Source organism: Nyctereutes procyonoides, unplaced genomic scaffold (assembly GCF_905146905.1).
Source record: "Nyctereutes procyonoides isolate TBG_1078 unplaced genomic scaffold, NYPRO_anot_genome, whole genome shotgun sequence".
Lineage (NCBI taxonomy): Eukaryota > Metazoa > Chordata > Mammalia > Carnivora > Canidae > Nyctereutes > Nyctereutes procyonoides.
In genome coordinates this window covers 47,832,665-47,857,407 of record NW_026575133.1, presented here as the reverse complement: position 1 = coordinate 47,857,407, position 24,743 = coordinate 47,832,665, and the positions used below count along the sequence as shown (strand labels likewise).

The 24,743-nt window shown below is 47.4% G+C and overlaps 1 protein-coding gene across 1 annotated transcript; it reads right to left on the bottom strand.

Annotated features, from left to right (window-relative positions):
• Positions 1-219: 219 nt before the first annotated feature.
• LOC129493963 (zinc finger protein 596-like) lies at positions 220-19,991 on the bottom strand. The gene is made up of 6 exons (XM_055300676.1): positions 11,281-19,991; positions 10,173-10,338; positions 9,415-9,541; positions 8,653-8,748; positions 8,036-8,130; positions 220-2,470 (listed from the first exon to the last, which is right to left on the bottom strand). Exons 2-6 carry the CDS (start codon positions 10,284-10,286, stop codon positions 1,133-1,135), a joined length of 1,770 nt encoding a protein of 589 aa, XP_055156651.1. The 5' UTR covers positions 10,287-10,338; positions 11,281-19,991; the 3' UTR covers positions 220-1,132.
• Between the last annotated feature and the right edge of the window lie 4,752 nt (positions 19,992-24,743).

Sequence of the window (24,743 nt, the reverse complement as noted above, 5' to 3'; positions counted from 1 at the left end):
TGATCCCAGGACCCCAAGACCATGACCAAAGCCAAAGCCAGACGCTTAACTCACTAAGTCACCCAGGTGCTACTATATATTGGTGTTCCTATGTTGGATGCAAATATTTACAGATGTTATGTCCTGCTGTTGAACTGGCCCTCCTTATTGTCCTGTTATACCCTTCATCCCAATAATAGCATTTTAAAATGAAAATTTAAGCAAAAATCAGTCACAAACTATCCATGTATCAATATTTAATTCATCAAGATCTACATACAGGGTTAACAATATGTTGTAATGACACATCATCCTGTGTTGTTTTACAGTTAATATTCAAAGTTATTTCTAGTTGAACCCAATCATAATTATTGCTGTATGGAAAATAGGACCTGACCAATGTAATGGATTTTCTAGCAACAACTTTGCTTCATATGCATTTCTAAGTACTAATTAAAAAAAAAAAAACATTATTGTCACAAAATCCTGCATTTAAAATTCCCAGATGTCATAATCCCACGTTTCTTACACTTTTATAATAAGCCATTAGGCAAAACTATAATGTCTAAGCTGTTGTTTATGTTGTTTATCCTTGATATGTTTTTCCTAGTTGGGAATTTCTGATGCAAACTCTAACCTTTCATCTGATTTTAGCAATGGCATATATACAGTGTGAGAAAATTGCATGTTGACTAAAGAATTAAAAATCACTGAAGACTTCCATTCATTCTCTATTCTACAGAGTGTGAAACTTCACATGCCTACAAGTTTTTCTACTAATAAAGATTTTTTCCATGCATATTACAATGAATAAGCTCTCCAGCATTAATTTTTGCTATTCTACTAGAGTGACCTCCATCTGTAATTGTGTAATTTCCCATTTTAGGGGGGTTAGATTATTCATAGTGAATATTCTTCTGCATCCTACATCCGGAGATCATTTAATGTCGCTTCCTCCTTTATTATAAATATAAGGTTCCTCCAAATGAAGTTCACTCATGTTCTGTAATGATAAATTAGAAATGAAAGCACTTCCATAAGGAATATGGCCATAGAATTTCCCCCATTTAGGAGTTCTGGGATTGGTTTGAGCTGTGGCTGAAGGCTCTTCTGTGTTAATTTACTGCATTTAGAGTTGAGTTCTTTCATGTCTTCAAAGGCAAGAGCTTGTAACAAAAGCTTTTCCACATAGAGGACATTTATATGGGTTCTCTCCAGCATGAGTTCTCTCAAGTTCTCTAAGATTAGGGCTCTCAACAAAGGCTTTTCCACATAGAGGACATTTATATGGGTTCTCTCCAGTATGAGTTCTCTCATGTTCTCTAAGGTTAGAACTTGTAACAAAGGCTTTCCCACATAGAGGACATTTATATGGTTTCTCTCCAGTGTGGGTTCTCTCATGTTTTCTAAGACAAGAGCTTGTAACAAAGCCTTTTCCACATAAAGGACATTTATATGGTTTCTCTCCAGTGTGAGTTCTCTCATGTTCTCGAAGACAAGAGCTTGTAACAAAGGCTTTTCCACATAGATGACATTTATATGGTTTCTCTCCAGTGTGAGTTCTCTCATGTTCTCGAAGATTAGAACTTGTAACAAAAGCTTTTTCACATAGAGGACATTTATATGGTTTCTCTCCAGTGTGGGTTCTCTCGTGTTCTCTAAGATTGGAGCTTGTAACAAAGGCTTTTCCACATAGGAGACATTTATATGGTTTCTCTCCAGTGTGGGTTCTCTCGTGTTTTTTAAGACAAGAGCTTGTAATAAAGGCTTTCCCACACAGATGACATTTATATGGTTTCTCTCCAGTGTGGGTTCTCTCATGTTGTCTAAAACAAGAGCTTTGAACAAAGGCTTTCCCACATAGATGACATTTATATGGTTTCTCTCCCGTATGGGTTCTCTCATGTTCTCGAAGATTGGAGCTTGTAACAAAGGCTTTTCCACATAGGAGACATTTATATGGTTTCTCTCCAGTGTGAGTTCTCTCGTGTTGTTTAAGATAAGAGCTTTGAACAAAGGCTTTTCCACACAGATGACATTCATAAGGCTTCTCTCCAGAATGAATATGCTTATGTCTAGTTAAAGATGAAAAATACCTGAAATGACTCCCACACTGATTACAGACAAATGGATTCTCTCCTGTGTGAGTTATTTTATGGGAACGAAGGTGGGAGTTTCGACTGAAGTGTTTTCCACATTCATCACATTTATAGGGTTTCTCTCCCGTGTGAATTCTCTGGTGTATGCAAAGCTTTCTTCTATTATGGAAATATTTCTCACATTCGTTACATTTATAAAGTTTGCCTTCCATATAAGGTTTCTGGTGTCTATATAGGTCATTTCTATGACTGAAAGGTTTTCCACATTCACTCCATTTATAGGGTCTCTGTCCAGTGTGAGTTAAAACATGCTGAGTCAATGTGTAGGGGTGAGTGAAAACTCCATCATACCCAATATGTGCAAAGGGGTCTTCTCCTGAGTGACATTTCTGCTGTTGGGAAAGAGATGACAGACTGTTATAGGACTTCTCCCAAACATTCATCCATTCAACACTCTACATATGAATTTCAAGCTGACCATTCAGTCATCATCTCTAATTAAAACCTTCACCAGGTTACATATATGCACATGGAATATTCACCTCCTGCATTCACAAACATTTTTGCCTTTGTGTATTTTATGGATGGAGGTTTCTGTGATGTGTTCTGCATAACCCACCAGCCCCACCTGCATGGATACAGGCAGGCTAAAGCAGGTTGTGAGACTTGTGCTACATGACTGACCTCGGGAGCCTGCTTAGTGGACATCAGCTGGATTCCCGGTTAAAACTGGCCCTTCTGGTCTGGACACCCAGGACTATAAATCTGTCCTGCATTCCCTCCTGCTCCATGCTGGGCTGGCCCCCCAGAATGGAATCTGGGAAGGGAGGCAAGCACACATGATCCAGGTTCCTTGAAGACGTGAAGACATGACAACATGGAAATGCAACTCATTCCATACTGCAGGAACATATGTTTAACCTCAGACCCCATCACTGGCCCCATAAATACGGCCCTCGTGGGGACGGTCAGGGGGTAAAGTTTCACCCGAAAGGAGGACATTCCACCCAGGCCTCTCCAGCTCAGATGCTTTGTGGACGGTAACTGGGAAACATGATATGTCATTCCTAGCACACTGGGGATGCTGTTTAACAGTCTACAGGAGAATAATACTAAAACCCTGTGCTCAGTGCAGGAGGAAAAACTACAGTTAGAAATGAAAATATCTGATTTATAATCTAGGATGGCCATCCTTCAATGTCAGACTTATGTTCATCGTGACCAAGTTCACACCCACCAGTACATGGCACAAAAAGCAGCCACAGAGGTGGCCAAGTCTAAGTGAAAGAGGAGAGGGAAGATGGAACACTACACAAGTGCACATAGCTACTGCTTCTGCTGGGCCTAAAGTGGGACACTGACACGTGGATGGCAACATCTAGGATGATGATGAGACCAGTATAGACTGGAGCAATGATGGCAAAGAAGCTTGCCCCAGAGAGCCTCAGCCTCTCTGATGATGCCACCTACAGCATCACCAGGCAGAATATAAGATTTTCTGAGAACTTTGAGAAAAGAATTCCTCATGAAGAAATGTCAAAATACAAGATATTGTGCTAAATGAAGTTTAAGAAAAAGGTGGAATACATTGGAATACATCTAAATACATTGCTATACTCTGTGGCAGTTTCTTTTTTTCCTTAAGATTTTGTTTATTTACTCATGAGAGACACACAGAGGGAGAAGCAGGCTCCATCAGGGAGCCTGATTCAGGACTCGATCCCAGATCCCAGGATCACGCTTGAGCCAAAGGCAGATGCTCAACTGCTAAGCCACCCAGGTGTCCCTCTCTGGCAATTTCAAAAGAGATTTTACCCAAAGCTCACAAAACATTACAGACCTTAAGATTGGTAGAAATAACGAAAATGATTCTGTATGTAGAAAGTAGGGGATAGGGGATCCCTGGGTGGCGCAGCAGTTTAGCGCCTCCCTTTGGCCCAGGGCGCGATCCTGGAGACCTGGGATCGAATCCCACGTCGGGCTCCCAGTGGATGGAGCCTGCTTCTCCCTCTGCCTATGTCTCTGCCTCTCTCTCTCTCTCTCTCTGTGTGTGTGACTATCATAATAAATTAAAAAAAGAAAAAAAAAAAGAAAAGTAGGGGATATATAAAATAGACATAAGGAATGGGAATGTATTTTTGTTGAAGGTAAAAGATGGTAATTTTGTCCTGGATGAGACTAGTTGTTTGGGGAGAAATGGCTTGGGACAAACTCTGAATGCTAAGTAAATTTGTAGATGGATGGTTTGTGAAGGGAAATCCTTGGAAATGAATTTATGTGTGGTAGGACAGATTAAGATTGAAATGAATGGATTTTAAAAGTATAAAATTAAAATTCTGTTTTTCCCTCTATTCAAAAAACAAAGTTTCTTGAATTATTGGTCTGCACTTTATAAACAGATGTCTTCTCTGTCTGCTCAGAAATACCAGTTTCTATGTTTTAGCTTTATCAGGTCTTTATAGATCTGTAATCCAACTTAGACATGTGCTTTTAAAACTTTGTAGGGTTTTAAGAAACTTTACAAGATTTCAATTGTAAATGAAATCTTTTTAATCAAGGAGGCCTTTTATTTGGTATGTTAAGTTACTTGGAAAACACGGTGAAACAAAAAATAAGCCTCAGGTCATGCTGTCTGGGTAAATGCTCTAACTATTCTAGAGATCTTTTGTAATAAAGTTTTAACAAAGGACAAATAAGCCCATGTTATCTCTGTTGCAATTTGTTGGCAAAAAGAAGACTTAAAATAATGGTTAATTTTCTGTCCCAAAGTTTTCATGGATAATTGTTAAGATAGCTTTCAAAGTCTCTGATAACCTGAAACTTCCAGGTTTTGCTTGGATGATAAACTGGGATTGAATTCGTTGGAAATCTAGGTCTTTTCCAAACAGGATAAAGTGCTAAAGTATTGATTACTGAACATAAAAGTTGCATTTTTAACTTCTTGTTGCAGAGAAACTAAGAATATTTGACTCGTTTTTAAAATACGCTTTGTGCTTAATTGACTCATAAATTTGCCATCCAAAGAATTCTGGTATGAGAGTCCACAATTTAGTTACTAGTTTTTACTGAAGACTCCTATGGGAAGATATCTGGCAATGGACCCCAAATACTAAAATTACTGTTTTCAAAATAAATAAATAAATAAAATTACGGTTTTCCACGTAGATCCTCAGTGTGCTCACCTCCACAGAGCAGATCTCCATCAAAGCAGCTGACCCACTAGCCCAAATCACAGCAAATAGAATTGAACCTGTGACTGACACCAGACTGGCACAATGGACGCAGGAGAAAAGCAGACACTTGGGTAAAGCAGGCTATTTACAGGTGGGTCCAGGACTCTGGCATACTCATCACTCGGGATGCCATAAAAGAAACCATAGTAAAACATCCAACTTGTCAGATTTGGCCAAGCAAGAAATTCCGCAACGGTGGGATGGATGCCTGGGTGGCTCAGCAGTTGAGCATCTGCCTTTGGCTCAGGGCATGACCCCAGGGTCCTGGGATCTAGTCCCACATTGGACTTCCTGCATGGAGCCTGCTTCTCCCTCTGCCTATGTCTCTGCCTCTCTCTGTGTCTCATGAAATAAAATCTTTAAAAAGAAAAAAAAAATTTTCCACAACAGTAAAAAGGACAGATACAGAAAGGAAGACTCCCTGTCCAAATTTGGCAAATAGATCATATGGGGCCAGTACCCCCTTCCGAGGTTGTCAATATATCTGTATGGCAGTGAACACTTTTCCGGGTATTTAATAGCTTGCCCATTCGCCCCACATCCCCCAACAAAATACTATCAAAATCTTAGAGACTATTATATTATGATGTCCATATTCAGATCCAGAATGATAATAGCTCCCACTTGATAGGTAGTTTAAAAGCTTTAAAAAAAAAAAAAAAAAAAAAAAGCTTTTGCTGCCTCCTCTAATACTGAATGGACTTATCATATTCCCTATTGACCCCAGGTGGCTGAATTGATCAAACAGATAAATGGACTGCTTATATAACAATTTAAAAAATTAGAAGATGTCTCTTCATCAAAATGGAAGTTATTTAACTGAGGCTAAAATGTTACACAAGAGACATATTGGTCAAAATGAAACTCCATTAGGGTAGATGAAGACCCTTAATTTCCAAGTAAGCAATATGCAAAACCCTTCCAGCACCATTAATATGCTAGAATATTCATTCACGTGCTTGACGACCTTACAAAGCCACATAACTACATCCCCTCTCCCGCTAAGGTAACTGTTCAAGGAGGAGATGCTACAATAACAGTATTGTATTCCTTTAATGGGTTTCCCTCTGTGACTCATGGATGTAAATTTGGATCCCATGCTTTCCCATTGCCTGGACACACTATCCCTTGGACCCTGAAGACTCAACCCGAGGCTTCTCTACTGAAGCAGGACAACCACTGATCCTGTCCTATTGGACCAATTGTTCTTTACATGTAGTACCAATATGCTGGTATCATGATGAACATGAGATTTATACTTCCAAAACACGTATCAGACATTTTCATAACCACAATGACCAAATTCGTCGAGGTAACTGTAATTTCACTGTAGGATTAATGGCCATCACCTTGAATGATGACAGTGAACATGTGTGTAAAACTGAGAAAACAAACTCCCATTGATGTCAGTTTTAAACAAGAATTTCTGCTTGCGGGCAGCCCAGGTAGCTTAGCAGTTTAGCGCCGCCTTCAGCCCAGGGCGTGATCCTGGAGACCCAGGATCAAGTCCCATGTCAGGCTCCCTGCACGGAGCCCGTTTCTCCCTCTGCCTGTGTCTCTGCCTCTCTCTCTCGGTGTCTCTCATGAGTAAATAAATAAAATCTTAAAAAATAAAAATGCTTAAAAAAAAAAGGAATCTCTGCTTGTGACAATGCCAATTTTCACTACCAACCGTGAATTAATCAGATCAATACTTCCCATAGTTTATTTTGACTAGTTACCCCATTAGGGAGGGATCTAAAGGATGCTTTACTTATAATGAACTTCATCGTACTTATAATACGTTGTTGGATTTGCAGATGTGTAAAAAGTGCCTTGTGGGTACATTTGGTGTCTTATTATGCATGACAACTCAAAGAACAAATGGATCATATCAGCGGAGGTTTCTGTGATGTGTCCTGCATAACCCACCATCCCGAACTCCATGGACACAGGCAGGCTAAAGCATGTTATGTGTGAAACTCATGCTACATAAGTGACCTCGGGGACCTGCTTAGTGGCCATCAGCTGGCCACCCGGTCAGAACTGGTCCTTCTGGTCTGGACGCCCAGAATGGAATCCAGGAGGGGAGGCAATGGGCTTCTTGAAGATGTGAAGACATGACAACACAGAAATGCAGCTCACTAAGCACTGCAGGAACACATGTTTAACCTCAGACCCCATCACTGGCCCATAAATATGGCCACAGTGGGGATGGTCAGGGGTAAAGTCTCACCTGAGGAGGAGGATGCTCCACCCAGGCCTCTCCATGGAGACTCCAGCCCAGGTGTGTGCAGGGGGCTGCCCCAGCTCATGGGGTTAGATGCTGTAAGCACCCCATCTGACCGAACTCTGTCCTATTCTCCTTTACTGCTCACTACTGCCCTTGTCTATGCACAGATTTCCCCTCTCTTCTTTCTGTTTCTATCAGATTTTTATAGTATCAAGGAAGTGTTTTTTTCCCTTTGAAACAGGCTGCCATGAATCTTTTGTTTAGAACACCTTGGCAGCATCTTTATCAGAGAGCTAAGTATTTTAAAGATATCGTGAATGCAAATAAACCAAAGTTATACAATTATTCTTTTAGCAGAGCCAGTGGAAGTTCAAATCCAAGCTAATTTTGTCCCCAGATTTAAATTTGAAACCACATTCTATGACAATATGTAACTATTCTGAATTGTTAACTTATCTCACCCCCAAGCCTTTAACATATAGATAGGAGAGGCGTGTCCTTGTGAAACTTACTATTATTGTCTTGTAGTTAGATGCATCCTCCCTGCAGATGTCTTCCATAGATATTATTTCTTGTTTTTGATAGCTGTTTTCCAAGCCTGAAATAACTGAAGATAATAAATAAAACTAAGAAATATCTTAAATAGGTTAGGGGAATTAAAGTGTTAAAAAGCATACAAGACCCATATAAATGTGTTCCAAACACTGACCACTACATGACCAAATAATGTCCAATGAGGAATATACTGGTGAATAGACATACATTTTAGAATAATATCAATTAGAGAAAAAAAATCAATGTTTAATTTAAATGATGGGCTATTGTAGAGAATATGAATATAAAGCATTAGAAAAAGAGAGACCAGAAATCATGACAAAGACCACAATGTGAAATTTTACTTCCATTAAGGACAGGATCATTGCTTCCCTGAAGTCAAATATAAGTGCAGATACATGAAGAGAAACTGACATGTGACACATAATGACACAATCTGAGGAATGCAGTCCCACTGGCCACTCGGTTTTCTGAAGCTACCACTCACTCAGGGACCCGTGCACTGACATCCATGAGATCCCACTCACACATTCACGAGCCATCTTGCACTGAGCACCGAGTGTCCAAAGCTCACCTGGACCCCAGCCTTGGGCCAGTCCTCTCTCTTCCTTCCACAGCTCCCCTCCTTGCTCCCACTGGGCAATCATATCTGACTGGAAGAACTGACAGCCTGAATCAGTGGGAGAACAGTACGTGAGTTTGTACTTCTGCACGGAGAACAGTGCATAGCATTCAACAGTACAAGCTACTGTGGACAAACACCAGGAGCACGTACAAGTGCTGTGGAAGCATCAGTCAGGTCACATCAGCAAAGACCTCTGGCAGCTCATACTCCCACCCAAGCCAGAAGGCAGCAGAAGGCTCGGAGTGTGCATCCAGAAGGAAACGTCCTCATAAGGGGGTTAACAGTATTTCCAAAGGAATACAATAAACATAATTTCCACGAGAATATTCTGTAGTTTTACATGGAAGGTGATACAAGATGTTAGATTTTCTCCTGTGCTCAAGCTTCACCATAATTCCCAGAGCAGAAAATATTTCAGATATTTATTCATTCAAAAAATATTCATTGTATTCCCAAGACTGTTCTGGGTCTTGGATAAAGTACAGTAGAAAGATACACAATTATAGCCAAGAAGCCTAAATTCATATTATTAACATACTTGATGAATTAAAAAAAAAAAACATACTGGATGAAAATGAAGAAAATGACATATTCCATCTAGTCAGAGGTGCTACAGAAGAACAAGTTAGAGTAGAGAGCCGTTGGAATGTAGGGAAGCTGTCCTGGACACAGGGTTGCTAAACTAAGAAACAGACACGGTGACAGACTCACCTACGGAGACCAGATGAGTGATATTCTCCAGCATTACATCAATGTACAGCTTTCTCTGGGACCTATCCATCAGGGTCCACTCTTCCTGGGTTAAGTCTACAGCTACATCTTTGAAGGTCACAGAGTCCTAAAATATCACAGATACTGTGTTTCAACAGGGCCATATTTAGTAATCCCTGGGGGAGAACTGTCACCATGATAGTCATTATGCCAAAGGGGGAGCTATGTATAGAAAGTTCAAACTCCATTTGTGGTTCAAACTCCCATGCTGGTCTGCCCTGTGTCTTTCAGAGACACATTCAAAAAGAAATACACAGTAAGCACACAATTACTTCATTATACAGGAATCTCAACGTGAAAGAACCTGGCAATTTCCCAATAAACTGGGAATTTTGAATTCCTGGTTAGTGGTTAGTGATTATAACCTAGATTAAACAGTAGCAATGGGCACCTAGCTGGCTCAGTTGGAAGAGCATGTGACTCCTGATCTCAGGGTCAGGAGTTTGAGCCCCACATTTGTAGAAGTTAATGGGGAAAAAAACAACTTAAAAAATTTATCAATAGTGATGTTGAGATTTCCAAGGAACTAATGTGCAGACACTTCTTTTACAGCAAACACTGAACCCCTACTCGTGATAGGTCCGTTCATATTAAGAGGAAGAGAATCATGAAGCAATGCCCAGTACTCTCCAGGATGACAACAATGACACAGAACCTGTGGTCAGCAGGGTGAGGATCTGTCATCTTACAGAACTCACTTGTTCTTTAGAGTCAATGAAGGCAGACAGGTCCTGCAGGAGAGCGTGGGACTCCTGAGATGGCTCTTCTGAAGGACAGCCCCAGAGTGATCCCTCTGGCAGCGAGCTCTCCATTCTTAACACCAATTCTCGTGGTAGCAGTTCTCTGGATGTTAATCCTGTTTTTCTATTCAAAGGCAATAAAATCCTCTGATTAGTTCTGACCTCTCTTGGTCCTACAAAAATCGTTTCAGGATTCTAAATTTTACCACAATTTCTACACACATTCTGCCAAACGCGCAGTTAATTTTTAAAAATTATGGACGCCTGGGTGGCTCAGCGGTTGAGCGTCTGCCTTCAGCTCAGGGCATGGTCCCGCAGTCCCGGGATCAAGTCCCACATCGGGCTCCCTAACATGGAGCCTGCTTCCCCCTCTGCTTATGTCTCTGCCTGCCTCTCTCAGTGTCTCTCATGAATAAATAAATAAACTTTAAAAAAAAATTACTCCCTGGGCACTGTTCTTGGTTTTCTATTTTTAACAAAGTTTAATCACAAAGAGGGAACATAGATAAGAGGGATAAGATAGTAGAGAGGATTATAGTCATCTCCGTTAGTTTCCAAACTAATTCAAGTATGTATTATTAAAACTTCAGTAAGTATTGAGAGGAAATTATGATTTCTTCTATCTTCTCTTTTGCAGATGTTTCTCAAGTTCTCTGGGACACGGCACAGCTCCCCTGCAGGTACAGCTGTCCCCTCATGGGCGGCCCGTAAACCCCTGCCCCTGCTCATCTGTCACCCCACCACCACATGCCTATGTGCAACGAGGATGAATGAGTAAACCATTTCTCAACTAAGTCTATACAATGGAGAGAAAAACCTATGCAAATTTCTTTTCTGCAAGGACACTCTTAATAGAGAATGAGATATATTAGTGTCACTGTTGGAAGGGAGATGATTTCCTGATCAATCCTGGACTACACAGAAGTATCCCTGAGTCCTGAGAATTAAGTAGAGCCCAGATCCTAACACTGCCTGGATACACGGAGAAGTCTCAGGCCAAGAGAAGCCTTCCCGTCCACTGGCAACAGAGGTATTATATCCACAGAAAGATCACATCTCTACTCACCTGCAGTTGCATTCTCAGGAATTCAGCCACCACCTCACCTCCTCTGGATCTCCCCACTCACGGACAGTCCAAGAAGTAAGGAGGAAAAGCTGGGCAAGGAGAGAGAAGCCAAGAGACTCCAGTCTTACCAGAGACCCTGACCACAAAACCCCAATGCACCTGCATGCAACCCCCCAACCCCCTTTCAGGAACACGCCATGGCCCTCAGACAAGTGGGAGAACTCTCACATCAGCGTGGATCTCAAGTGAGAAGGCTTTGACTACCAATGCTAGTAAATAAAATATGAACATTCCCTTCTATTTTCACACAGGAAATGAAAATCATTCAATTTATAAGTTACCCAGAAACTTTTTTGTAGGGTTATTTAATTCCTTCCCTGAACTGCAAACCTAAAAGTCCCTGCTTAGAAAATGTAGAATGTTGGGATCCCTGGGTGGCGCAGCGGTTTGGCGTCTGCCTTTGGCCCAGGGCGCGATCCTGGAGACCCGGGATCGAATCCCACATCGGGCTCCCGGTGCATGGAGCCTGCTTCTCTCTCTGCCTATGTCTCTGCCTCTCTCTCTCTCTCTCTCTGTGACTATCATAAAATAAAAAATAAAATAAAAATAAAAATTAAAAAAAAAAAAGAAAATGTAGAATGCAGGGGACTTACAGGGAAATATATTTGTTCAATCTAACATTTAGTAAAGTTATAACTGGAATACCATCCTACATTAATCATCAGCACAAACAACACCCCAGAATTTCATAAATCTGTATTTTAAAGTTCTGGTAAACTTTATCGGGGTGCCTGGGTGGCTCAGTCCGTGAAGTTTCTGATTTTGGCTCAAGTCATGATCTCCTGCGTCCAGCCCTGCGTGGGGTTCAGCAGAGTCTGCTTCTCTCTTTTCCTCTTCCTCACCCACCTCCATCTGCGCTCTCTTTCAAAAAAAAATAATCTTTAAAATAAATAAGGATGCCTGTGTGGCTCAGCGGTTAAGCGTCTGCCTTTGGCTCAGGGCATGATCCTGGGGTCCTGGGATAAAATAGTCCCTTTATTAATTTCACTGCAGGTCACCCACTTGGAAGGCCATCTGTTTGCTAATGAAGCCCTGGCCCATCGGCACCCTCAGGAGGCAGACACGTTTGGGTTCTTCACAGACGGTCACTGTCATTTACTACAGGGGGACCCTGGACAAGTGATTTAGTCTCTTTAAAACAGTTTCTTGGGGGGCACCTGGTGGGTCAGTGGTTGAGCATCTGCCTTTGGCTCAGGTTGTGATCCAGCGGGGGTCCTAGGATCGAGTCCTGCATGGGGCTCCCCATGGGGAGCCTGCTTCTCCCTCTACCTATGTCTCTGCCTCTCTCTGTCTCTCATGAATAAATAAGTAAAACTTCTTAAAAAATAAAAAAAGGGCAGCCCTGGTGGCGCAGCGGTTTGGCGCCGCCTGCAGCCTGGGGTGTGATCCTGGAGACCCCGGATCGAGTCCCACATTGAGCTCCTTGCATGGAGCCTGCTTCTCCCTCTGCCTCTGTCTCTGCCTCTCTCTCTGTGTGTCTATGAATAAGTGGGTAAAATCTTTAAAAAAAAAATAAAGTTTGGCAAACTTAAATTCTTACCAAATTTGCTAGTACTTAATTGTATAAGAATGGAAAAATGACATTATATCACAAACAAAAGTAGATTTAACTCCCCTCTTTATACCTAGAGTCCAGGAAATTAGTAAGACAAAATTAAAGTTTAAGAAATAGGACTCTCTGCTTGGAAATTTAAGCACATTCACTTACTTAATACTTAGACCCTGCTCATTTTGGTATATTTACTGTTATGGACTAAACCCCCTTGTCCCCTCCAGCCCCAAGCAAATCCATCTGTCAAAGCCCTAATTCTCAGGATGATGGTAGGTGGAGGTGAGGCCTTTGGGAGCTAATTTGGTTTAGATGAGGTCATGGAGCAGGGCTCCTATGAAGAAACTGGTGTCACTATCAGGGCAACCGAGCACAGTTCTCTCTCTGCCACACTGGCACTGAGGGCCAGGCTTCTGCAAGCCCAGAAATGGCCCATCCCCAAGTCTTCCATCTGCTGACACCTAGGTCTGGGGACTTTCCAGGATTCAGAACTATGAAAATTTAATGTGTTGTCTAAGCCACCAAGTAAGTCTGTGGTGTTTCGTTACAGAAGCCTAGGATAACTAAAACATTTACTTATTTAACAAATGGCATTAAATGCAGTTTCAGAAAGCTTCAGTAATATGATGAAATTACATGGCTAAAGAATTACACAGCTAGTGCTTGACTTTTGGTCTGCTTCCCAAGCTCCGATCTGTAAACATGGTCCTCTTCAGGGGTATAAACGACTCCTAGGTAGAACAGGAGTGCCCCTGTCACATCAAGGCACATAGACCATCTAGCAATACCTGCCTTCCCTCCTCTCAGCCTGAGTTCAGAGTCACTCCTCCCACCAGAGTCACTCCTCCCACGGCTGAGTCCACATGCAGTCTTCCACCCCCAATGCCATCACTGTTACTGTCCATTCCAATCCCCATTTATTCCTTTTCCCATGTATCTAGGACAAGAAAATGCAGTTGTGTCCCAATTGTCCTAATGCTTGGTTATATGGCTTATACTCAAAGATATCTGAGGTCAGGGGTGCCTGGGTGGCTACATCGGTGAAGTGTCTGCCTCTGTTTCAGGTCATGACCCTGGGGTCCTGGAATCAAGCCCCACATCAGACTCCTTGCTCAGCAGGGAGCCTGCTTCTCCCTCTGCCCCACCTCTGCACTCATGTTCTCTTTCTCTCTCAAATAAATAAATAAAACCTTAAAAAAAATCAGGTAACAAAGATCCTCTTTTGTTAGTTTTGCCTTATCTCCCTAATACATCCATTTCTTCCACCCATTTAATGATCAATACCCTGTAACAGACAGCAGTCAGTTCTCAAAATCCAAAATTCGAATAAGTAGTCCTTTTTCTTTCACACCAGTAACTAATTCTCTGACAGCAACTGGGTGTCCTTAGCGTTGCATCCAACTCTGATAGTGTCTTCCTGGAGTCAGCATCAGATCCCACAAGCTTTCCTCTATTTCAGAGGCCAGCCACAAAGGTAATGCCCCAGCTACTCACACCTCTGCTGAGCACACTGCAAGTCCAGGGCTTCCCATAACCCCTCACATTAGGTTTGGTAATTTTCTAGAATGGCTCACAGAATTTAGGAAAAGCTTTCCTTAGGTTTACTAGTTCAGTATAAAGGACAAAAATGGGGACGCCTGGGTAGCTCAGTAGTTAAGCGTCTGCCTTTGGGTCAGAGTGTGATCCTGGGGACATAGGACCGAGCCCTGCATTGGGCTTCCTGCGTTGAGCCTGCTTCTCCCTCTGCCTACGTCTCTGCCTCTTTCTCTCTCTCTGTGTCTCTCATGAATAAATAAATAAAATCTTAAAAAAAAAAAAAAGGACAAAAATGAACAGTCAGATGAAGAGATACGTGGGGTAAGGTCCAGTAGGGTCCCCTTGGAGGTGGGGTGCATGACCTTCTAAAACTGGTTGAAGAGTTTACAGAGCTCTACCTGCAGCAACCTCTCCCATCCCCAGTGGGGCTGGGTGGGACTGATTTCACTTACAAATACAAATTGATTCCAACACTCTCCAGCTCTAATTTCTTCCATGCTTTCTCAGTGACCTTGAAGTAGGACCTTGAGACCTGCCACAATCTTCAGGCCCTGAAATCCTCTAGATGCTGCCCTAGCTCGTCCATGTGGCTTACCTGACTGTGCTCTGCTCCCAGCTCCTGGGCCACAGAAGATTTTGCTTGTCTCAGCAATTTACACAAGTTGTTACCAGGGGGGAAAAAAAATCTCCAAACTTATTCATATCTTCATGGGTATGTATTCTTTTTTTGGGTGGGGGGGGGATTTTATTTATGTATTCATGAGAGACACAGAGAGAGAGGGAGAAGCAGGCTCCATACAGGGAGCCTGATGTGGGACTCCATCCCAGGGCTCCAGGATCACACCCTGGGCTTAAGGGAGGCACTCAACCGCTGAGCCACCCAAGCATCCCTCCATGAGTATATATTAAGACTTTGCTCAAATAAATTTTCAAAAAATTAACTAAAATATCTGTATTTTACACAAGAGTTCTCCTAAAGAATAGGATGGATATCCTTTAGGATTATATACACAGGTTTTTCTTTTTAATTTCTTTAAATTGTATCTGCTAAGTTAGCCTTTAAACAACACAGAGCTTGACAATTTATCCTTTTTTTTTCCTCTAGCATAACTATGTCTGTGTCTGGCACAAGCCTTGTTCAGAGTCTCCCACAGCACACACGCCTCTCTGACGAAGAGAGGTCACTGTTGCCTCACTGCAGAGTGAGCAGGCTGGCCAAGACAGGAGGATATGAGAGAACCATGGAAACTGAGTAGTCCTCCATTACCTTAAATGCTTGCTATAAAAGCAATACTCACAGTTGAGTTATTATAGGCTTGCTTTTATATTCGATATAAATACACTGGAAAAAAAAAAAGACAAACTTCTTTCTGGAATCAACTGCTTCTGCCTATAATGAAAACACTGCCTGATCATTTTCTTCAGAAGTAATTTGTTCTTTTATTTATTGAGATAGGTCCTGAGACTTATAAACATTTTTGTATTATTAAATGATACTTGAAACATTCTATTTATGGGAAAAATAACACTAACAGTATAATTTACACTTGGAACGTGTAGTTATTTTGATGCATGTCAAGTATTAGTCATTAGGATTTCAATCAATCTGACCTGAAGACATCTGTGTTGGATGGGCTTTCTCTTTGCCCAGGGCTAATGGAAGAAGAGAAGAGTCTGCATATAAGTTTCATCTGCCTGGAGATGAGCAGGAGGGCATACTGAGGGCAATGTCCCTGGCCTGGAAGGACAGAGAACTCCTTCCCCTCCAGGTCCTAACTACAGGCACACCTCTACTTAATGCACTTTGCACACAGTATTTTTACATAGGTGTGTGGCAGTGCCATGTTGACAGCTGCCATTTTCCAATACCATTAACTCACTTTGTCATCTGTGTGTCACATGCTGGTAATTCTCACAATATTTCAAATGTTTTTGTTATTATTACATTTGTTATCATGATCTTTGATGTTACTACTGCCATTGTTTTGGGGTGCCATGAGCTGTGCTCATATAAGATGGCTAACTTGACCAATAAATGTGTTCTGACCACTCCACTACCTGCTGATCTCCCGTCTCTTGCCCTCTCCTTGGGCCTCTATTCCAGGAGACACAACAATATTGACATCAGGCTAATTAATAACCCTACACTGGCCTCTTAAGTGTTCAAGTGAAGAGTCCTATGTGTCTCACTTTAAAGCAAAAGCTAGAAATGATTAAATTTAGTGGAGAAGGGCAGCCCCAGTGGCACAGTAGTTTAGCGCCGCCTGCAGCCCAGGGTGTGATCCTGCAGACCAGGGGATCGAGTCCCACATTGGGCTCCCTGCATGGAGCCTGCTTCTCCCTCAGCCTGCTTCTCCCTCTGCCTGGATCTCTGCCTCTCTCTCTCTCTCTGAATAAATAAATAAAATATTTTTAAAAAAATAGTAGAGAAGATATATCAAAAGGTAGGCTAAAAGCTAGGCCTCTTGTGCCAAACAGCTGGCCAGGCTATGAATTCAAAGGAAGAGTTTTTAAAGGAAATTAGAAGCGCTAGTCCAGTGAACAGGTGGATGCTAAGAAAGGGAAACAGATTTATCGTTGATATGGAGAAAGTCTGAAGAGTCTGGATGGAACGCAACATTCCCCAAGTCAAAACCTCACCCAGAGCAAAGTCCCATCTGAATTCAGTTCTGTGAAGGCTGACAGAGGTGAGGAGGCTATAGAAGAAAAGTCTGAAGCCAGCAGAGGGTGACTGGTGAGGACTGAGGAAAGAAGCCACCTCCATCACATGAAAGCACAAGGTAGGGCAGCCTTGGTGGCACAGTGGTTTAGCACTGCCTTCAGCCCAGGGCCTGAACCTGAAGACCCAGGATCGAGTCCCATGTCAGGCTCTTCCTGCATGGGAGCCTGCTTCTTCCTCTGCCTGTGTCTCTGCCTCTCTCTCTCTGTCTTTCATGAATAAATAAAATCTTAAAAAAAAAAAAAAATGAAAGCACAAGGTGAAGCAGCAGATGCTGATGGAGAAGCTGCAGCAGGTCCTCCAGAAGATCTAGCTCAGAGAATTCAGGAAGGTAGCTACACTCAACTAACAGATCATTAGTGTAGACCAAACAAAAAAGATGCCATCTAGGACTTTCAGATACACCAATGCTTACCTTCAAAGCTTCAAAGGACAGGCTGACTCTCCTGTTAGGAGCTAATGCAGCTGGTGACTCTTAAGTGGAAGCCAATGCCCACCTACCATTCTGAAAATCCTAGGGCCTTTCAGAAGAATGCTAAATCTACTCTGCCTGCGCCCTACATATAAATGGAACAATACAGTCTGGGTGACAGTACATCTGCCTACGACATGGTTTACTGAATATTTTAAGCTCAGTGTTGAGACCTTTTGTTCAAAAGAAGATTCATTTCAAAATATTACTAATCCTTGACAATGTGCCTGGTCACCCAAGAGCTCTGACAGAGATGGGACAATGAGATGAATGTTGTTTTCATGCCTGCTAATATGGCATCCACTCTGTAGAATGGCAGGGGCAATAGGCCACAGACATATGGATTCAAGACCCAGAACTTGGGAGGCCTGGGTGGCTCAGCAGTTGAGCATCTGCATCTGGCTCACGGTGTGATCCTGGAGTTCTGGGATCGAGTCCAGCATCGGGCTCCCTGCATGGAGCCTGCTTCTCCCTCTGCTTGTGTCTCTGCCTCCCTCTTTGTCTCTCATGAATAAATAAATAGAATCTTAAAAAAAAAAAAAAAAAGGCCCAGAACTTGGGTAATTATTATAGGAATAAATGCTTACAAGGATCTCTATAGGAAAAAAAAAAATCCAAAGACAGAAGCTCCCCCCCCTTAAATTGTAGGCACAGGGCAGCCTGGGTGGCTTAGTGGTTTAGCGCTGCTTTCAGCGCAACGCAGGACCCTGGAGACCCGGTATCGAGTCCCACGTCGGGCTCCCGGTGCATGGAGCCTGCTTCTCCCTCTGCCTGTGTCTCTGCCTCTCTCTCAATCTGTCTCTCATGAATAAATAAGTAAAATCTTTAAAAATATAAATTTAAAAAATAAATTGTAGGCACAATTGTAAATACAAAGAGCTGAATAAATATTTGTTGTTAGGGAAGAAAAAGTGTTTTAAAAACGTGTTCGGAGGGATGGCTGGGTGGCTCAGCGGTTGAGAGTCTGCCTTTGGCTCAGAGCATGATCCTAGAGTACCACATCCCACCTGGGGCTCCCCACAGGGAGCCTGCTTCTCTGTCTGCCTATGTCTCTATCCCTTTGTCTCTTATGAATGGATAAATAAAAATCTTTAAATAAAAAATAAATAAATAATAAAAATTTCTTTAAAAAGTGTTCATAGAATGCAGGGCTAATAAAGCAACATTTGTGTAGACTGAAAAGTGCTGCTGGCAGATATTCATGAAGAGGCCTGGGGAGACCAGTGCAAATGCCCTGGGGTGAGGCAAGCCTGTCAGGAATTAGCAGGTGGTCTGTGTACTGCAGCAGTGAAAGTCCCAGTTAACATCCCTCTGGTGACAATTAACCACCCAGGTTTTAATATTTATTAAATCTCATTTTTGTTCATTGTTCAGCTCTGGCAAACAAGTATTAAAATCCGTTTGTGTATTTTTTGGCAAACAAAAGACCATAGGGAAGTTTCATTATGAAAGGAAAATGGATGGAAGTGTTAAGATAAAACTGCTGAGACTGGGCTCCTTATATTTACCCCTCTCAGTTATTAAAGGAAAAAAATTAAAGATATTTAAATTGAGTGTGAGACAATTGGCTTCCTACTGTTGGTTCCTTCTGTCCTTAAAGTTAGCAGTCCAGGGAAACTGGGTGTTTATCTGATAGAACATAAGCAGTGTTCATTTCAGAAAACAGTAAGAGAATAACAAGTCCCTACACTGTCCCCTGTTGACACCCACGAGAAAGCCCATGCATAAGGCAAATTCCCATGATTATATGAAGTAATTTATAACCTCAAAGAGTAATTTCTATATAACAAACACTGCTTATGTAGGAATGGATTTTCTCTTGAAAAAGGGATCCAAGGAAACAGACTCAGGGACACGATACACAGAGTGTAGTTTACTCAGACACCCACCTTATGGGCTCAGTTTGTCACAGGGAGATAGGCACCCAATACAGACCCAAGAGGTCTCACTCCATGTGATGGAGACTCCCCTGTTCATATTCTTTTTTTTTTAAAGTTTTTTTTAAAGATTGTATTTATTTATTCACGAGAGACACAGAGAGAGAGCAAAAGAGGCAGAGACAGGCAGAGGGAGGAGCACGCTCCATGCAGGGAGCCTGACGTGAGACTCGATCCCGGGACTCCAGGATCATGCCCCAGGCCGAAGGCAGGTGCTAAACCCGCTGAGCCACTCAGGGATCCCTCCCCTGTCCATATTCTCTATAAAACTCAAAGTGGAGGGGCAGCCTGGGTGGCTCAGAGGTTTAGGACCACCTTTGGCCCAGGCGGTGATCCTGGGGAATCCGAGTCCCACGTCGGGCTCCCTGCATGGAGCCTGCTTCTCCCTCTGCCTGTGTCTCTGCCTCTCTCTCTCTCTCTGTGTGTGACTATCGTAAATAGAAATTAAAAAAAAAATCAAAGCCTTATTAAAAAAAAAAAAAACTCAAAGTGGAGGAAGTGGCTGGATGGGTTACACAGACTTCTATCACGTCACTGCTGTGTAAGCAGAGACAGGATGAAGAAAAAGTAAAACGGAGACTGCAAACGTCAGGACCACCTGACCACCAGCGGTGTGAGTCCTGGCTCCTCCGTGGGAGTCCCCGTCCCTGCAGGTCTGAGAGCCGAGGAAGATCTGGAGACTGGGAGATAGATGCACCCGCTCCCTTCTGCACAGGCCCTCGAGTGGTGACCGTTCCACTGCCTAACAAGTATCTTCCACATTCTCAATTGATCTCAGTTCAAACGTTAACATTAAATTGACTCAGAAATTTTGAGGGCGGCCCGGGTGGCTCAGCAGTTTAGCGCCTGCCTTTGGGCGGGGCGTGATCCTAGAGACCCGCGATCGAGTCCCACGTCGGGCTCTCGCTCTCGGCTTGGAGCCTGCTTCTCCCTCTGCCAGGGTCTCTCGTGAATAAGTAAATAAAATCTTAAATAAAAATAACTTAAAAATTCTGAGAAAGCCAGAAGGGTATCTCCTTGGCTTGGCATCAACAGTCGCAGTTCTGGGTGTTGACAAATTCCAACCGGCATAAACGTCACACTTTCCAAAGGAAACAGAAAAGAAAATGTGAACTTACGTCTTCATGCAAAAAACTTTATTAAGGGCATAGACGAAGCTCCTAAAATTTGAATGCCCAACCTGGTTATTGTTTCTCACGCTCAGGGTGCGAACAAGGTCCCAGCCAGGCCCCCACGTGGGCGGGAGCCGGCCCCGCGGCCCGGGCAGCCTCCCCTTCCCCCGCCCCGGGCCCCGGCAGGGAGCAGGCGCCCCGCGCCCCCGGGGCACCGCAGGTCCCTCTCCCAACCACCCCCACCCCCGCTCCGGGCCCGCAGCCCCGCCAATGAGGCGCCGGCACACTTCACACGCCCCGTTTCCTCCAATGGACTGGAAGTTCACAGAACCCTTCCCAACTTACCCCTTTTCTCCTTAAAAAACACGCCTGTCCTTTGTTCCCCTGCTCGCCCGCCGTCCCGGGCCACACTCGCCTCCGTCCACAGAGCCCAGTTAGCTCATCCGCTGCACTGGTCTTACTTTTAAGGTCAACGACGGGAAACAATGAACACCCGTATCGCGTGTCCCCGGGGACCGAAAAATTGATTTTCCATGAACTAAAACCCAAATCCACACGTTTCCCAAACCGGATCCGCTCTGCAAGCCCCATCGCCCTAACTCGACAAGAGACACTAGGAAACAAAACCAAACCACTGACTGGAACACCGCGCACTCCTCCGACCGCCCCGGCCGCGGCCGCGCCACGCGCCAACTTGCAACAACCCGAGACTTCGCGACCTGACCCGACCGGTGCGGTGCCCAAGCCCCGGCCGACCCCGCTGACCCCGCCGGCCCGACGCGGCCGGATCCCCGGCGGGGGGACCTCGGCGCGCGCGCGCGCGCGGGAGGCCTCGGGGCTCCACGTCTCACCTGGAACTGCCCGGCGCAGCCCCCCGCTGGCAGGCGGCAGCAGCCGGCGCCCCTGGACGCCCAGCCCCGGCGGACCGACGCGAGCCGCCAGCCGGCCGACGCGGGACACACCGAGGGGCCGACCCGGAAAGTCTGCGGCCGCCTCTTCCTGCCTCCGTCCGCACTCTGCCCACGCCCCGCCCCACGCCGGCCGCGCCCCGGCCCCGGCCCCGGCCCCGGCCCCGGCCCCGCCCCTCGGCCGTCGTCCCGGCCGGCCCGGCGGCGCACGCACTCGCCCCGGCCCGGCCCCGCCCCACGCCGGCCGCACGCCGGCCGCGCCCCGGCCCCGCCCTGCCCCTCCGCCGACGTCCCGGCGCGGCTGCGCGCGCACTAGGCCCGGCCCCGCCCCTCCGCCGACGTCCCGGCCCCGCCCCCCGCCCCCCAGACCCCCCCCCGCTGACATCCCAGTCCCCCTCCGAGGTCGCCTCCCCGGGCCCCGCCCCTCCGCCGACATCCCGTCAGGACTCCGAGTTCCCCTCCTCACGCCCCGCCCCTCTGCTGACGGCCTATCCCCGGCTTCTGCTCACTCTCCCCCCGCCCCAGACCGCGCCCCAGACCGCGCCCCACGCTGGCTGCACTGGCCACGCCCCGGCCTGACCGCGCCCGCGCACTGGCCCAACTCCACCCCACGCCGAGCGCGCTCCCGCTCTGGCCCCGCCCCACCCGACTGCGCCGCGCTCTGGCTCCGCCCCACGCCGAGCGCGCTCCCGCTCTGGCCCCGCCCCACGCCGACTACGCCGCGTCCTGGCTCCGCCTCAAGGCGGCCGCACCGCCCCTCTGGCCCCGCCCTCCGCCCCACCCTGAAAGCGCCGGCGCACTGGCCCCGCCCCACCCCGACCGCGCCGCGCTCTGGCCCCGCCCCACGCCGACCGCGCCGGCGCACTGGCCCCGCCCCACCCCGACCGCGCCGCGCTCTGGCCCCGCCCCACGCCGACCGCGCCGGCGCACTGGCCCCGCCCCACCCCGACTGCGCCGCGCTCTGGCCCCGCCCCACGCCGACCGCGCCGGCGCACTGGCCCCGCCCCACGCCGACCGCGCCGCGCTCTGGCCCCGCCCCACGCCGACCGCGGCGGCTCCGGCGCGGCCCCACTCCGCGGCCCTGGCTGCTGCAGGCCCCGCCCCCGGCGGCTCCGCCCCGACGCGTAATTTCCTGGCGCCAGAACTTCTGTTGGCGCGAAGGTCCCCCTGCGGTGGCGGGTGGGCGTTGGTGTTTGTGGTTCCAGGCCGCCCTCCGCAGCCCGGTCCCCGCCCGTCCCGCCCGCGTGGGGCTCCGCCTCGCCCTTACACGCCCCGAGGCCGCGCGCTGGGCCCGAACCAGCGTCCGTCCGCTCGGAGCGGCTCCGAGGCCTGCACGCTCGGCCGCCTGCGTTCCGCCTTCCCCGTGTCCTCATTCGGGACGGAGGTCCCGGCCCCGCACGCACAGCGCCCCGGCGCCCCCTCCCCGGCGCCCCCCCGCCCCCCGGGGCTCTGCCGGCCCGCGTCGTCGCCGGCTCCGCGGCTGCCCCGTCCCGGCCTCCCGCCCCCCCGCAGCGGCTCCCGGGCCTCCCCGCCGCCGCCCCCGCGGGTCCCGGACACGTCGTGCTCCCCTGTCCGCGCCCCGGCGCCCCCGGCCGTACCTGCGATGGCGGGGAGGCTCCGCGGTCTCTGGGCAGCTCTGCAGGCAGCCGGCATCTGCGCTCGTCTGCGGGCGGAGTGGGCGGGGAGAGGGGAGCGGAGCCCGGGAGGGAGTGAGAGGAGCAGCTCGGAGGATGCGAAGTGGGAGGGCCTACGGAGTGGGCTCGGCGGCGGCGGGGTCAGCGGAGCGCCCGAGCTGGGCCGGACCGCGGGGGGCGGCGGGGGTGGAGGGGGCAGCTCCCCAGGTGGGGGGGGCGGAGGGGGGCAGCTCCCCAGGCGGCGGGGGCTGGGGGGCGGAGGGGGGCAGCTCCCCGGGCGGCGGGGGCGGGGGGGACGGGGGGGGGCAGCTCCCCAGGTGGGGGGGGCGGAGGGGAGCAGCTCCGCGGGGGGCGGAGGGGGGCAGCTCCCCAGGCGGCGGGGGCTGGGGGGCGGAGGGGGGCAGCTCCCCAGGTAGGGGGGGGGGCGGAGGGGAGCAGCTCCCCAGGTAGGGGGGGGCGGAGGGGAGCAGCTCCCCAGGCGCGGGGGCGGAGGGGGGCAGCTCCCCAGGCGGGGAGGGCGGAGGGGGGCAGCTCCCCGGGCGGGGGCGCAGCTCCCCGGGCGGCAGGGGCTGGGGGGGCGGGGGGGCAGCTCCCCGGGCGGGGAGGGCGGAGGGGGGCAGCTCCCCAGGCACTGTCCCCCGTGAGCGCTGTCCCGAGGCCCTCCGTGCGGGAAGCCCTGTACTACTCCGCAGCCGCGTGCTGGTGGAACGGGCACCCCGAGACCTCGTCAGCTCCCCTGCTTGGCCCCTGCGACCTGCAGGCGTTGAGTGGGCCGCACTGCTCAGCCCTCGGGTTTCCTGCCTGGTCTCCCTCCCGAGGACTTGGGAAAGGAGTGGTTTGTCCGCGTGTACCTCACCCAGATGGGCATCCCAGGCCGGCCCAGAAGCCTTTCCAGAAGATTCCCGTTGGGGCAGGGCGTCCCCCAGCTTCCTGGGCGAACCTAGGAAATGCTGCACAGGGACGGGGTCGCACAGACCCCTCCAGCCTGCCCGGGAGGACGCTCGTGGCCCTGGGGCCCTCCGAGTGTGAGTGTCCGAGCTCGATGGAGTTCACTTGGGGTCCGTGGTGACAAGAGTGCTTCCTGCTCGGTTCAAACTTTTTTGTTCCCTGGCTCCGATGGGCCAAAATGCCCGGCTGTTGTTTTCACACGTGTCCCATTTCCCACTAGGAAAAGGAGCTAAAATAGAGGATGCAGGTGCTCTCATGGGCCTGGAAAGACAAAATGAGAGTGAGGGGCAATGAGCAAGAGTCGTATTTTGGTGTTCAGTCTTTACTATAGTACCTACAGCACAATATCCATGTTTCCTCTCCGAATATTCCTTCCTTCTCAGAGGGCAAGTTCAGTGAGCTGCTTTCAGTATTTTTAGAATGGAAATAAAAAGATGAAATAGATAAGGCTTCTTTTCAAGAAATAACCTGTGAAGTGATTCATATATGATATATATGATACATGAAAGACCAACGGGACAAAGATTTTTTTGTTGTTGTTCTTGTTTTTAAAGATTTTATTTATTCATGAGAGGCAGAGACCTAGGC

Bases quoted from the DNA above. Each gene is read 5' to 3' on its own strand.
- LOC129493963 (XM_055300676.1), bottom strand. From the start codon at position 10,286: ATGGAGAGCTCGCTGCCAGAGGGATCACTCTGGGGCTGTCCTTCAGAA. The intron at 9,542-10,172 runs GTGAGTTCTGTA...GTGATATTTTAG, and splicing joins TCATTGACTCTAAAGAACAA to GACTCTGTGACCTTCAAAGA. The intron at 8,131-8,652 runs GTGAGCTTTGGA...TATTATCTTCAG, and splicing joins GGCCCAAGGCTGGGGTCCAG to TTATTTCAGGCTTGGAAAAC.